Consider the following 13,717-nt stretch of genomic DNA (forward strand, 5'->3'; position numbering starts at 1 on the left):
TCCTAGGATTCTCTTCAGCTAATAACAGAGCTATATATCAGAAAGACCAAAAATAATCCAGCCCAGGCTGTCTGTTTCCATTAATCAGCAAGCTAAATTCATATGCGATATCACTACTTTTTATAAAAGGCCGTGCATATACAGACACACATACACATATTATATGTGAAGGCAGATGTATTCTTGTATTCTTTGGTATTTTAGGTCTCAACTTTGCATCATTCACAGCGAATGAAGTTCAACATTTAAAGTTGCTACATATTTGGTAGATACACCTCCTTCTTGAAAGGTGGAAAGATTATGGAAAAACTTCCCATCTCTAGTTACATTCTCAGTTTAAGGCACAGAATCAGTGTGGGAGTAAGGTCACATGAAACAAAGCTTTCTGCGTGTCAAAATCGTTCCTTTCTTCCAAAACATCTGAATACAACAAACACTGACCCAGAACCATTACCAGGGGTGGGGGGTCAAACCTGTTTTTAATGATTACACATCTACAAAGTTGAAATAAATCCTGAATTCATATCTTTGCAGATGAAAATTATTGCCATTGATTTACTCAGCTGTTCAGCATAGCTCCTTTTCAAAGAGCAGTTCTGCTCCTACAGGTTTCAGTTAAATACTTTTTGTACATTGAGTTCTATGAGATCATTGTATGGAAAGACTGAATCTAGCACAAAAGATTAAGTGTTCAAATTCCTGCCTTATACTTCATTATATTCTCCACCCTTAGTTGTGCATCTTTCCGCTCCCCCTTCTCAAATTAACTTCTTTTTATAGCTTCCCTTTTATTCATATTATTGCTTATCTCTGCTCAAATTATTCAGGATCATTTAAAAATAAGATTAAGCTAACAAAAAAAAATTGTTTGCAAACATGAAGAAGTCCATTATTTCTATTTTCTGTTATCTCTATAGTCTGTTGTGAGTATAACAAGTATAACAATAGTTTTAAACATCATCTTGCCAGAACTAGTCTTTCCCCTTCTCTGATAAAACTAAAAATAATTTCAGAAAGACCAATCTTTTTTACTTTATTATGAAAATTGCTACATTACAGTCACTGTTCAAAACAGTATTTTGACATATGGTTTCTTTCCATTTAGGTGCCAATACAGAAGTCATGATTACTATTTCAAAAATATGATTAGCATTATCTATGGTAGTTTGACATAACTTAAGACATTATAACATTCTATAATCTATTCCTCCCTCCCCCTTTTTTGAGTCAGCCATGGTAAAGAACAGCACCTACAATACTCAAATTATCCATGAGTGTTATTGGTATAAATGAAGTTAACCATAAACCACAGAAGAACACACACAAAGAAATCCCCCAGGGAAATTACTTGTTCTCTACATGTTCAAAAATGCAACAAGGTTAGCTTTTTTCACTCTGACACATAAGTTAACAGGCAAAAGTCTCAAACCTAATCCATTGTCAGCTTGTTCAAGAGCACATTCCCATTCTGCTATCACATGGGCTTCCAGAGAAAGTGTTTGTCCTCAGACCTCAGGGTAACAGAACTGAACACTACAGATTCTGAATATTTAATTCAGTGCCAAAATCTGAAGTGGTCAGTGCCTTTTATTTATTTCATAAACAGAAAGAATGGTGAATGCCTTTATATTTATAAGCCTAGTAAACAGGGATGTCCATAACAGTGTGATTATTTCCACAACAGCACATTAATACTGCATTCAGCAATTCTGTTCAACACAGATGCCTCAGAACCTTTACAGCCAAACACACTATAGGTTACCCATTATAAATACTATCATATTTCTATTTTTTAAATAAACAAACATAATAGCTTAATTCAGGAAGACTGAATGGTTCTGTGGTGCAAATCATTCTCTTTAAACATCTCTGTTGACAAACCAGGAATAATAAAAACAAACCCACTGCTTTAGAAGCCATGCAGTCCAGACTTTCACATGTACTCTATGTAGATGCCATGCCTTTTTTGCAGCATTGTTAATTGAAAAGGAGTAAATAATCTTTCTGTTAGAATAGGAAATTATTTCTTCTTGGCAAGTACTTGACAAAACAAGTCTCTAGCTTCACCATCACTTCATAGATAGCCTCTGGCTGCAGTTTTCCAGTCTTAAAACTGAAAGTTCAGAACAAACAACTGAGTATTTTCATCTGTAACAACAGAACTGCAGCAGAGTATTTTCTAAGTGCCATTTCAGGGAAGAAAGTGAGTATTAGTGAAGCTCCAGAGTAGATTATCCCACAGAGCCAGGTCGTAAATGATGGTCTACGTAAGCTTTTCATGTTGAATCTGGTAGTAACATGCCTGAATTAAAACAAAGTTCAGTTTAGCATACATACCAGTTCTCAGCAAGCTCATAAAGCATCATACACAAAAAGGTTGATTTTTTTTTTCTATCCAAGAAAACAGAGGACTAGACTTTCTACAAGCAGTGATGATACAGTGATGCTCAACACATGAGAATCTTCTGATATGTAAACTAGCAAAAAGAACAACAAGAGATTAGATTACAAATTATGTCCAACTCTTACTGCAGCAAGATAGCATGATTTGGGACTCTGAATACTTCCACAGCTCCCAGCTTTGCCAAGATGAAGCACATTTTTTTTGCTCACAAGTCTTTCTTTGCACTTTGACAGAAGGACCCAAAAAAGAAAATAATTTCTTACAGGACAAAGATACAGGGATTAAGTGTTTCAAAAGCACTCAGACTGAAAAACAGAGGTTTCTGTCATCTGGATAAATACCCTGAACTGCTGCTTGATAGCTAGTCTCTCCTTAATGCTGGTTCAAATATGCATTGGGTCAGCCATGACCAGAAACTTAATATAAATGTCTCAGACAACACTTGCACTCATGGAAAATAAGATTCTGCTTCTACTACATAGATTCTTTGATAAATTTTAACCAACTCAAACCTTCCCTTTTTGCAGCACTATAAAAATAACAGGTATGAAAAAAGCTCTGCATGCGAGTGTTTCCAGTTTGCACAGACAGAAAATACAATCATGTTCACCTAGCAGCTCGGCTGAAGATTTTTATTTAAGTTTCAGGTTAACAGCCTCCTGCCAAAACGACCCCACCAAAAAATCTCCACACAGTTGAACTGTCACAAGACCCACTTGTTTGAACAGTTTTGAGGTACCAAAACAACCTATTTCCATTATTCATCAAAACAGATTCTCTCCCTTTTTCCATGCTTAAAAAGAGAAGAATACTAAATAGAATGTGGAGAGTGACACAGTAAAAAGATTTATTCCTCCCCCCCCAAATAGAATTCCTGAAGCATCTTTATGTAATGTTAGACTTAAACATTATTGAAGTGGCAGCACTTCATTCCGATTTTTATAAAGGGAATAAGGTTTGCTATGTTGCAGGGGAACAACAAGCTACAGGTGTGCATTCAGAACAGGCAACAGTAACCAATATTACATTTGAATAAAGTACATTTCCACATTGCACCATTTTATTAGTAGTACCTGCAATTGCTAGGTTATCCTAAGCTCTAAGTTAAGTTTCCTTGCTCATCCTAGCTAAAAACTGCAATAAAAATGTCAAAGAAGTTACAACCTAATGTTTATACGATTGTCCTAAGCTGATCATCATTGCTCAAAGCTGATTAATTTCCAAAGAAAGCTTTTAATAACCCTGAATAATTTTCATACCTTCAAGGTAGTGAACATGATGCCTTGCTCCCCATGCTGCAGATAAGGATCCATCAGGTCTTCGATTAAGTGCACCTCAGATCCCAAATTCCTTATCCTGTCACACGGGGGAGAGAGAAAGAGAATAGGTGAACAAAAGATACCATTATAATGTTTTTACTTCTTGTACATGGTGGTGTGCAAAAAACATGCTTTTCCCTAACCTCATTCTGAGGTCACAGCCACTTCACAGTTAACTGTTCAAAATTTTTGCAGGCCAAAGCAAACAACCAAAATGGAAAATTTACTAAGTTACAAAAAGCTAGCAAGTAGTTCTAGAATGAGAAGCAAGAGTGTTTAATACAGGTAAAAGTACTCATACTGCCTATGCTCAGCTTATGACTGATGCCACTCTTCGTGCCTACCTGGCTCGTAGCACCACATACAGAAAAACGGGAAATAAGTCATCCATGGACCACAGAAAGTCTTCCTGAAGAGTTTCCAGTACATTCTGAGAGATCTCTTCAAAAGTCTGCTGGATCACCTTCAACTTGTCAGCTGGGGTAAACGTGGTACTGTTTGGAGAGCAAGAACAAAACAGGATAACAATAAGAAGTTGCATATCTGCATCTAAATTAGGAAGACATTTTGCTAGCTAGCATGCCCCCGTGCCCAAGAAGATAAGCCAGATCATTCACACCACAACAGCCATGGCTGCCAAGGCTGTGTAGTACCCCAGGCCATAACTACTGCAAGTGAGACTGTCTTCACAGTTTTAAGATGTTTTAACATAGCGGTAAAGGGGGAAAAATTCCTTTCTAAAATCCTTTTAATTTCTACTTATATTCTTACAGCAGAATTCCTTATGTCAGCTAACAGACACAGAAAAGCTCCCCATACACAGGTCATTTTGCCATAACTGTTTAGAAATTCACATGTATATTTGATTAGACATCCTCATGCTTTTCATTCTAAATAGCGTCCCTATGGACACATCTCTCAGTTGCATTTATGAGGCTATACTTCATTCCCCATTGGGAGAATTTGCTAACATTCTTAGCAGGAACTCTGAAACTTCTTGGTGACCCCTCTTACAAAGGTGAGCAAAGAAAAGGTGACAGGTAAAGGATCACAATCAAGTAAACTAGATACTACTATAGCAGAAACAGTAAAACACTAAAAGACAAATTTCAGAGAATTACCTGATTTGCTGTAAACATTCAACTGCAGAGGCAAAGCAGGCATCCTTTGTATTTGATGATACCTGTGTAATCATGAGAAGATTTATCATGCAGGTTTAACTATGCCACTATTCAGCAGAAGAAGAAAAGCAGCGTATCATGCAACGCTGGCATAAGAGACCTTTTTTTCAGTTTTCCAGTGCAAAGAGAGGGGAATGTGCCTGGATGCTAAAGTCATCCAGGAAATCTGCCTACGTGTAATTTGTATGAGTTTCATTTGAAATTCAGAAAAGCCTGTACTGAATTCCTTGGTATGTTACGAGAATCAGTGACGGTTTTGGATATCTTCCAGGTCAAGTAAGACTGAGAATCATTAAATCTTAATAGTTAACAATCAAGAGGGAACCATAAGACTGGAACGGTTGAAACCTAGAAAAGTCAGAGCAGTCAATAATCAGAGACTCAGGTTTGGAGCAAACAGGAAAGAACAAATATAAATGTTAGCTCTTAATATGCAACTGAGCCTAAGTCTTTCTGAGTGGAGCAGGTAGCAAATGGATGGATGCAAAAAGACCTAGAGAAATTCACAGAAATGAGGAAACTGGACAGAGGAGAGAAGCAGATAAACATGATGTCTTGGCTAAAAACATCCTGTTTAATTGAAGGAATGACCCAGCAAATAAGGTAAATGGCTGCAGAGAGCATCATATACTGCGTAATTCAGAGAAGACACATGCTGCATAGTACTTCACAATGGAGCGGCTTGGCTCTATAACCAAAAAACCAGTCAGAAGCGTGAAGGATTCAGGCAGCTGGTAAGAATTTTGCCCAGTACCTAAAAATACAGAAGATCTGAAGTAACTCAAGAAACATATTATTGCTGGATTTTGTAACATTTAAAGTCTGAGTGGAGGTTTGCATCATGTGAATCTTGATGATTTGGAAAAAGGGGATTAGTCTTGCTGGGAACCCATAGTCTCAGGGGTGGGGTTCAGCAGCAGCTTTGGTTATTATTACAAACTTGTAGCACTCAATCTCTATCAATGAATATCAGCTTGTCCACATGAAGCAACTACTATGATGAAAGCCATGCTTCCGATTATTACAGACTTTGCACAAGCCACAGTTATAAACAGGGAAGAGGTGATCTGAAGGCAGGAGTATCTAAATTTTATTCGAAATTTTCAATTTCTTAAAAGTATACTGATTCATAAACAGACATGAAGTATACTGTAAACATTCAAATTGTTCAAAGTTATGATTACTAAACCACTCTTACCAGAGCACAGAGATTGAGTGTCACACTATTACCATCTAAGACCAGTGTTCAGCCACTTTCAGCAAGATAATGATTAAGAATAAAAACTATACACTCCTAATCAGAAAGCATACAATGGTATAACTCTCTTAAGCAGCTTGAAAATTTCCTTGGTAGACTTTTATTCTCACACTTTCATAATTGGAGACCAAGCAAATGTCTTCCTGAATTAGAATTCACTAGAGTAAGAGAGTGTCAAAGCTGGACTGACAGCTATTGTAAGAAATCACTAATGTAGCTTTTAAGTAGCAGACAAACTTCAAGGAAACAAGATAGCATAGCATCTTTTAAGCAAAAAGCCTGGTCAAAAATTCTTTGACCGCTTCTTCATGATCTCAGCTTCTTGAAAGAAGCACTGGGCAAAGCATACTGTAAGTCAAGGCCCAATGAACGTACCTTTCTACTCTCTCCAAGGATGGATACAGTTCCTGGCCAAAATTTCCTGCAAGAAACCCAACATAGTCTACTGAGAGAGCATAAACTTAAAGCATTTTTCACGTTATGCAAATGAAGTCATCACATTCTTCTATGAGATACAACAGCTCTTTCTACAGGATCAACTACATTTAGCACAAACAGCTGGAAAACAGCCTAATTTGAAATGCCTCACTCCGGTTTTGTAGTGATGGCAATCTCCCACTCCCGCTTTGGAAGAGGGAAGTTTTGATTCACTCTCTCAACTATACTAACTAGCTTGAAGAGATGTTTAGATGCATTTTAATCAAAGAAAAGCACTTTAGACAATAGGGGTTTTTTTAGTTGCTTTATCTCATTACATGCCATAATCTTTTTCTAAGTTCTGTTTTATTGTTGAAGCATACTCACGCTTGCACTCCAAGAAAACTTAGAAGAGCCATATCTGTTTGTTTGTTTAGACGTAAAACACATTCCCAGTAAATATCTTCCTCACGCTCGTTCTCTAAGGCATACAACATAAATAGAGGAGGATAGAGTCGTGGCAGTAACACAGGGAGCAGCAAGCCAAAACTGGTTACCACATAGCTATTAAAAAAAAAAAAAAGAGGGGGGTGGCTTGAAGAGGAAGACATTTAAAAAACCTAATTATCTATAAAAATTGAATGAAAAAGAAATCATTGGAACAAATCTTTCATTTAGTATGAGCCTATTCTATGAGGGATAAGAATAATAAAATAAGTACAAATCCATCAAATAGTATCTGTGCTAAGAAATACTTAGGAGTAATTTTCCTTTACAGTCCCCATACAGGTGGTTTTGGGGCAGGGACAGTGGTTGTGGTGCACGTTTTTTGTGGTTTGTGTGTTTTAAACAGAACATTGGCTTTCTTCCTTGTATAACGTAAAAGCTGAATACTGTACTATATTATATTTCAAGTTTTACCTGTGTCTTCATGCTAATCATTTAGCTCCCATTCTGAGCCACTCTGCTGACAGCTGAACTTTACCTTCAAAGCACAAGCTAGAAAATAGGCTAAAACCCATTAAGCTACCTGACCTAGCTCCACACACTCACGCTTCAGGCTTCACAAAGTCAGCAATTGCTTGGCATCAAGCTGTAATCCTAATAGGGAAAGCTGAACTCAAAGTGCCCACTAATACCATCTGCACAGGTCACTGGAGCCTTTCTCAGCAGGCTCTCTCTACTGATCCCTCTTCCTTGTTTTGACCACACCTGAGGCTGCTGTGGACAGACCAGCGATGGACTCAAGGGTGAGCTCTATGTGACTGGCTATTTGTGATGCAGCATATGTGCACTGGACCTGCATTACCCCCAGTGCTCATATCCCAAACAGTTTTCTGAAGCCCACGCCCAAGCCTGAACTTGTTTACCCACAGACAAAAGCAAGCCTGGGCTTAAGTAAAGAATCATTGCATGGAACAGGGATGAAATGCTTATTGCAACCATCACGTGGAAGTTTGCTTATCAGAATCGGTCATCAGAACTAAAGGAAAAAAAAAAATCTGCTTATATCTATCAGTTAAACATGTACTTATCTTTCTTCCCCCACCCAAGAAAAAACTGCAAACAGAAATAAAATGAAGCCTTCCTCAGTTCACTTTTTTTTTCCTTTATGTACCCTGGCTCAGGAGATTCTGATCTGGAGTCAGACTTCCCACTGCAAAACGATCGCCTTCCCTTTGTCTCTGTTGTCAGAAATGGAATTGTGCTGCCCTCTTCCGGAAGATCAGGAAACAAGAACCTAAATGGCAACACACGTAATAACGTATGATTTCATTTTATGAAGTTTCTACAAATTACAGCATTAGAAGGCAAGATTGGAGAGAAAAGAAATGTCAGCTGAAATAATACATGGGGGACTAAGACAGCATAGCTAACAGAAGTACAGTACCATCTACTTGGAAGAAAACTTATGAAGGCCAACCCCTCCAATGCCAAAGATACCTTTGCTACCTTGACATCACTTCCCTCCAGACAAGGCTTATAATGGTTAATAATTTGGAGTATTTCTGCTTTCAGATTGGCAGGACCCAATTAAAGCTGTAATTGCTCTGAAGAACCTAAGCAAACACTTCATAGGAACATTGCTCATCCATGTTGGTAAGAACTTCAATGGAATACACTGTGAGTCCCCACCCTCACTATTCTTCTATACCCTTTGAACACTGTCTTTTCACAGCACAGATATCCAGAGACGCTAAATTGCAAATCCACATTCAAGACGAGCTTCCTACAGCCATATTTTAAAGTACAATGTAGGATGTAATACCTGCGGTGAAGATTTTAATTTTTCTATTTTGACAGAATATTCAAGACTCCTTAAAAAGGTTAAGGAAATATAAGCAACCCCCCAAACAGACTAAAGATACTGGCACACTTGGACTGCATAAACACTAGACAGTTTCAGTACATGAGACCTCTAATTAATTCAGCAGTAGTTTGACTTGAAAATTAGAGTCTCATTACCTAACCAATTGGAAGATGCGTTTGAGGTAGGACTTTATCTCTCTTACAGCCTCCTGCAGTAATCGTCGATTAGCTCCTACTCCAACATAGGTCATTCTGTAGACAGCTACTAGTGTTTCCACCAGCTTGCCCAATGGATGGAGAGGAGTATCACAAGCCTGAGGTAAAAGATATTAATTGGCCAGATAGGTCAATGCCAGAAAAAAAAAAAAAAAAAAAAAAAAAAAAGAATTCAAGAGAGATGGGTCAGAGATCCAACAACAGGCTTTGAAAAAAAAAAAGTTACAAATACATCAAAAAGTGAGCTATATTTAACAAACTGCCGTTTGGATTACAAAATTTATGTATTAGCTGACTACAGCTCATAGAGAAGTCAAGACAGTACAAGAACTTGTGCTACTACTTGACTAAGTCATCTGTCCAGTACTATTAAAATTAACATGCAATAATTAGCAAGTATTTCAAGATGCTTTGCTGGGATCCAATGTATAAGAATTAAAACAGTAACTGAACAGAAACTGACTTTAAGGCAGTATCCATTAGGTATATAATGATTTTAGTCTTAGTTTGGGATTTTAATTCAATAAATTAGGAAGTTATGAGCAAATATGAATGAATACAACATGGATTACAAGTGTGCAAATATGGAATGAAGTAAGGAAAGCTATTACAAAGTGAGCTTAACATCATGCCTTACCAACAAGCTATGTGAGCATTTGAGAGTCACAATACCTTTATCAAATATTTTTTTATATTTTCATATTTTTCCAGGGTGAAGGCACCAATGTGTTGTGGAATGAACTCCAAACTTTCCAGTGTCTGAGTATGTGAGCGGCTCAATAATTCTGGGCTGCAGTTAAAAAAAGGACAAAGACATTGTACAGATTATTTATTAGACATACAGTAGGAAAAAAAAACTGAAGCTAACAACTGAACCAGTTCTGAACATCAATATGTCCCCGAAAGGGTTTATAGTGCAGAGTACTAAGAGCTCTGATTTTGTTTAGGATTTGTTGTTTTAAGGGAACTTTTACAGTTAGAGTTTCTAGTCTAGAGTAGAGTGTGATTCCAGTTTCTTTCTCAATACTTTCTTTATCTTGCTGACTACATTCTCTAGGAACAAACCTGTCTTTGTGTTGCCGTCGATTGGTGGTCAGGGCCACCGCAATGTTGTCCCAAGCCTTCCATCTGTCCCCCTGGCCAGGGCTCTCACAACCAAGCTGGTTCCAGCATTCTTCAAATACTGCCTTCCATTTCTCATCAGGAGGCACTGCCAGGATCCCAAGTTTCCGCCTAATAAGATGACCAGTTAGTCTGTTAAAATCAAACAGTCATGAAAGAACACATTCAGCTATGAAAACCACCTGTGGCTAATGTCAATCTAATATCTCATACTATTTTACCAAAAGCTGATATACTTAACAGTCTCTACTGTGAACCAAATTTATCACTAAGAATAAACCTGGAACCTACTATTTAATTAATGTCTTGACTTTCAACACCTTTTAAAAAGAACTTACAAAAAGTTATACTTATCCTTAAATTTTTTTTCCTTGCTAACTAATGTAACATTATAGTATGTTACGTGGATTAATGTATAAGATTAAAATGTTTTTAATACCTACATGTAGTAACAACTATGAACCTAATTACATTAGACAAGTCAGTCTTACTCTTTCTTGTAGTCTTCCAGGAAATGGTTTGTTTAAACACAAAAAAAGACTGGTTTGATTTCCAAGAAAACAGGACATACTGCATGTAACGGGGCTTATCTTCACCACTGGTATTCATTCAGAAGGCTCAGGACACATTCATGTAGCAAAGACATAGTACAAAAATGTCCCAAATATCTTGCTATCCTGGAACGTACAAATAGCATAGCTACACAGATAAATACCAAGAATGGATATATGGTTTCTGCCTCTAAAGTAGTATCTACGTATGATGTTGCATGACATGTTAGGGATGTGCTGGTACAGAGTAAAACCAGCTCTGGCATCTTTTCACTGACAGCCAATGCTCAGGGATCCTCTATAGGCAAAGGCAAACCAAGAACTGTTGTTCTCTCTCTATATATAGATATTTATATCTCAGACATATAATGTAATTTAGGGCTTTGGAGAGCTTTCATAAAGCAAATAAATGCTGTCAGGGTTAACAGTTCTATCTTGATTTAAATCAAGTGTCAGAAATTGTCAGACCTTTCATTAATATTTTTCTACCACGTTTGATATGAGAACTAGCAACACTGATATTTCCCCATGCTTCCAGTTTCACAAAGCAGAAGTAGGCTCTAAGCCTTTCCACAAATTATACCAGAAGATTTTCAACTTCAAGAGAGCCTGAAAAGGGTAGATGAAACCCTTATTTCACAAGCAATCTTCACAAATATGTACATACATTTATTCATAGACTCCCTACTGGGGTAAAAAGCAGACAGCTGCTAAGGTTGCAAGTGTTCAGTTCAGCAGGGAGGCCTGCTTAACTTTGCATCCTGTTGTAGGTGTCAGCACTGTCAAAAGAAATTACCAGTGAATGCTTCAGGAAGCATACTGAGAAGTAATCTAGATAAAAACATTAGTTATGTTTCCCATTTTAATCTGAAATTTGAGAGTATGCTTCAAAGATATTGAATCCTGTACAACAATTACTACTATTGTAAACCAGTATATAGTGGTACCAAATACTGAAATTTCACCAACTCCTCTTTAAATTTACTTAAATTTCTTCTACTCAAAGATATCTCAGTTATGACTTAAATAAAACAAATGTGTTTTTTTTCCCCAGAAATAATTAAGCAAATTGACCTAATGCATCTGCTATAAATAGGGCTATATGGATACTTTTCAAAATTATCTCTGCCAAGGCAGTAAAATGCTCTCTTTTGCAACTCGGCAGATTCTTCTATTTTCTTATGCATTGTTTGGAAGAGGTGTGGTAACTAGCTAATTCTGTCCAAATGTACCCCTGCTGGCATTATTAAATGACACATTAAATGAATTAATTTACCAACAGAATAATTGGCAGAAGGCAGAGAGGTCTGTGATTGACTTAATCACTCAAATGTAACTTAGTCTTTCTCAGTACCTCAAAAAGTCATCAGCAGTTGTGAACTCAGATTCTAATAGTTCAGATAAGTAAAAATATTTGAGACTGCTACAGGACACTAGCAGCATGTCTGCTATCCTGTAATTTCATGCCGTTACTTGCATATTCAAGTAGTAATTAAAGCAAGAACAGCTATAAAGAAGATTTTTATCTTATTTTATTTCCTAAACATGAGGGAAGAGGAACAAAAAATAGGTTTTCAAAATCTCACTGTTTCTTTGGAAAAAATATTTTTAACTGGCCTTTGAAAAAAGACAATAGTTATGTTCCAAAGTATTACTGAACTATATGAGAAATTACTTCTTATTCAACACTCACAATGCTTTAGGTTTGTCCTTCTCATTCTCATACAAGCTAGGTTTGAAGTAGGTTCCTGTGATTTTTATCCCAGATCCCCATTCTCCACTGAAGAGACCTTCAATATAATCTCCATTTGGCAAGGTCAGTGTTCCCTTGAGAGAAGATAATAAAAAAATGTAACTGAAATCCATTGGGAAACAAATCACAAGGAAAGAGACTTTTTTTAGATGGTAACAGGTTACAAGTGACAACTGTAATACCAACCTTTCCACTCAGAGTCCAGTTATCTGAAAATTCCCCCTCATAGACTGTATCATCCTCAGAAAGCAGAATTCCAGTCCCCTATAGAGAGAATCATAAAGAACACAAAGCAGTAATTATAACAGAAGGCCAGACCACAGATCTAAAGATACACTGAAAAACCTGTTACTAATTCTTAGCAAATAATATTTTTTAAAAAGCAGTTTCTGAAGTAGCCCTAGGTGAAACAGAGCAGGGATTATAAAGACAGTTTTAAAAGCCAGAACAATAGAAGGTTAGAAGAACAGAAGGTTTACACAGCCTAACATAAACTCATCTACCCCAGAAAGCTACCACACTTAGAGGAAAAGTCACTATAGCACTGAGTCCAGTGTTCAACTCACCATCATTTTGTTCGTGCTGAAGGCTCCTTCATAATATAGTCCAAACTGAGTAACCACAACACCATTGCCTTGGCAAAGATCATCTTGCCACATTCCCATATACTTTTCTCCTCTGAAGAAAAATGAAGTAGGAAAAATATAGACTAAGTAGTACATTTATATCCTTTCTTTGGCTTTACTGCAATATTTAACCATTACAGAAACCATTAGAAAAGAGTCATACAGCACTCGCTTCAGGTCTGTCAATCTAGTTTTACTAGCTTCATGGAAATAAAGACTTTTTGATAGAAATAAACTATAATGAACTTCCTTTCACAGTTCACATTACAAATTGGCCACATCCAAGCAAACTGTTCCTGATGATCTGAAACAATGCTGACACCCAGTTAAGCCCAATTCCTATCCAAAGGAACCTGAGCAGTAGCTACAGCACATAAGAAACAGGGAAATTTGTTGGCTGATCTGGATCAGCTTTATCTAAGATTTAAGTTGCATATGAAAGGGGATCTTCAGCTTCATCAGGCATCTACCTGATGTATTTAACAATTATTTGGAAAAGATGCAAGAAGCTTATTTTAGGCATTTTTTTTGCCAAAGCTTTTGATTTCTTTACCTAAACT

At 37.0% G+C, this 13,717-nt stretch overlaps 1 protein-coding gene across 1 annotated transcript in view; it reads right to left on the reverse strand.

Moving 5' to 3' along the window:
• Positions 1–13,717, reverse strand: part of ALS2 (alsin Rho guanine nucleotide exchange factor ALS2) — a 44,555-nt gene continuing 30,838 nt past the window's right edge. Inside the window, exons 22-34 of the mRNA XM_075512522.1 lie at positions 13,098–13,209; positions 12,718–12,795; positions 12,472–12,605; positions 10,171–10,338; positions 9,778–9,895; positions 9,046–9,203; positions 8,198–8,320; positions 6,967–7,143; positions 6,538–6,583; positions 4,845–4,906; positions 4,068–4,217; positions 3,664–3,760; positions 1–2,302 (exon numbers count right to left, since the gene is read on the reverse strand). Of these exons, the coding sequence (XP_075368637.1) occupies positions 2,264–2,302; positions 3,664–3,760; positions 4,068–4,217; positions 4,845–4,906; positions 6,538–6,583; positions 6,967–7,143; positions 8,198–8,320; positions 9,046–9,203; positions 9,778–9,895; positions 10,171–10,338; positions 12,472–12,605; positions 12,718–12,795; positions 13,098–13,209 (1,462 nt within the window). The 3' untranslated portion in view covers positions 1–2,263. The remainder of the gene's footprint in view (positions 2,303–3,663; positions 3,761–4,067; positions 4,218–4,844; positions 4,907–6,537; positions 6,584–6,966; positions 7,144–8,197; positions 8,321–9,045; positions 9,204–9,777; positions 9,896–10,170; positions 10,339–12,471; positions 12,606–12,717; positions 12,796–13,097; positions 13,210–13,717) is intronic.

The sequence above is a fragment of the Mycteria americana genome, chromosome 9 (genome assembly GCF_035582795.1).
Source record: "Mycteria americana isolate JAX WOST 10 ecotype Jacksonville Zoo and Gardens chromosome 9, USCA_MyAme_1.0, whole genome shotgun sequence".
Taxonomy (NCBI): Eukaryota; Metazoa; Chordata; class Aves; order Ciconiiformes; family Ciconiidae; genus Mycteria; species Mycteria americana.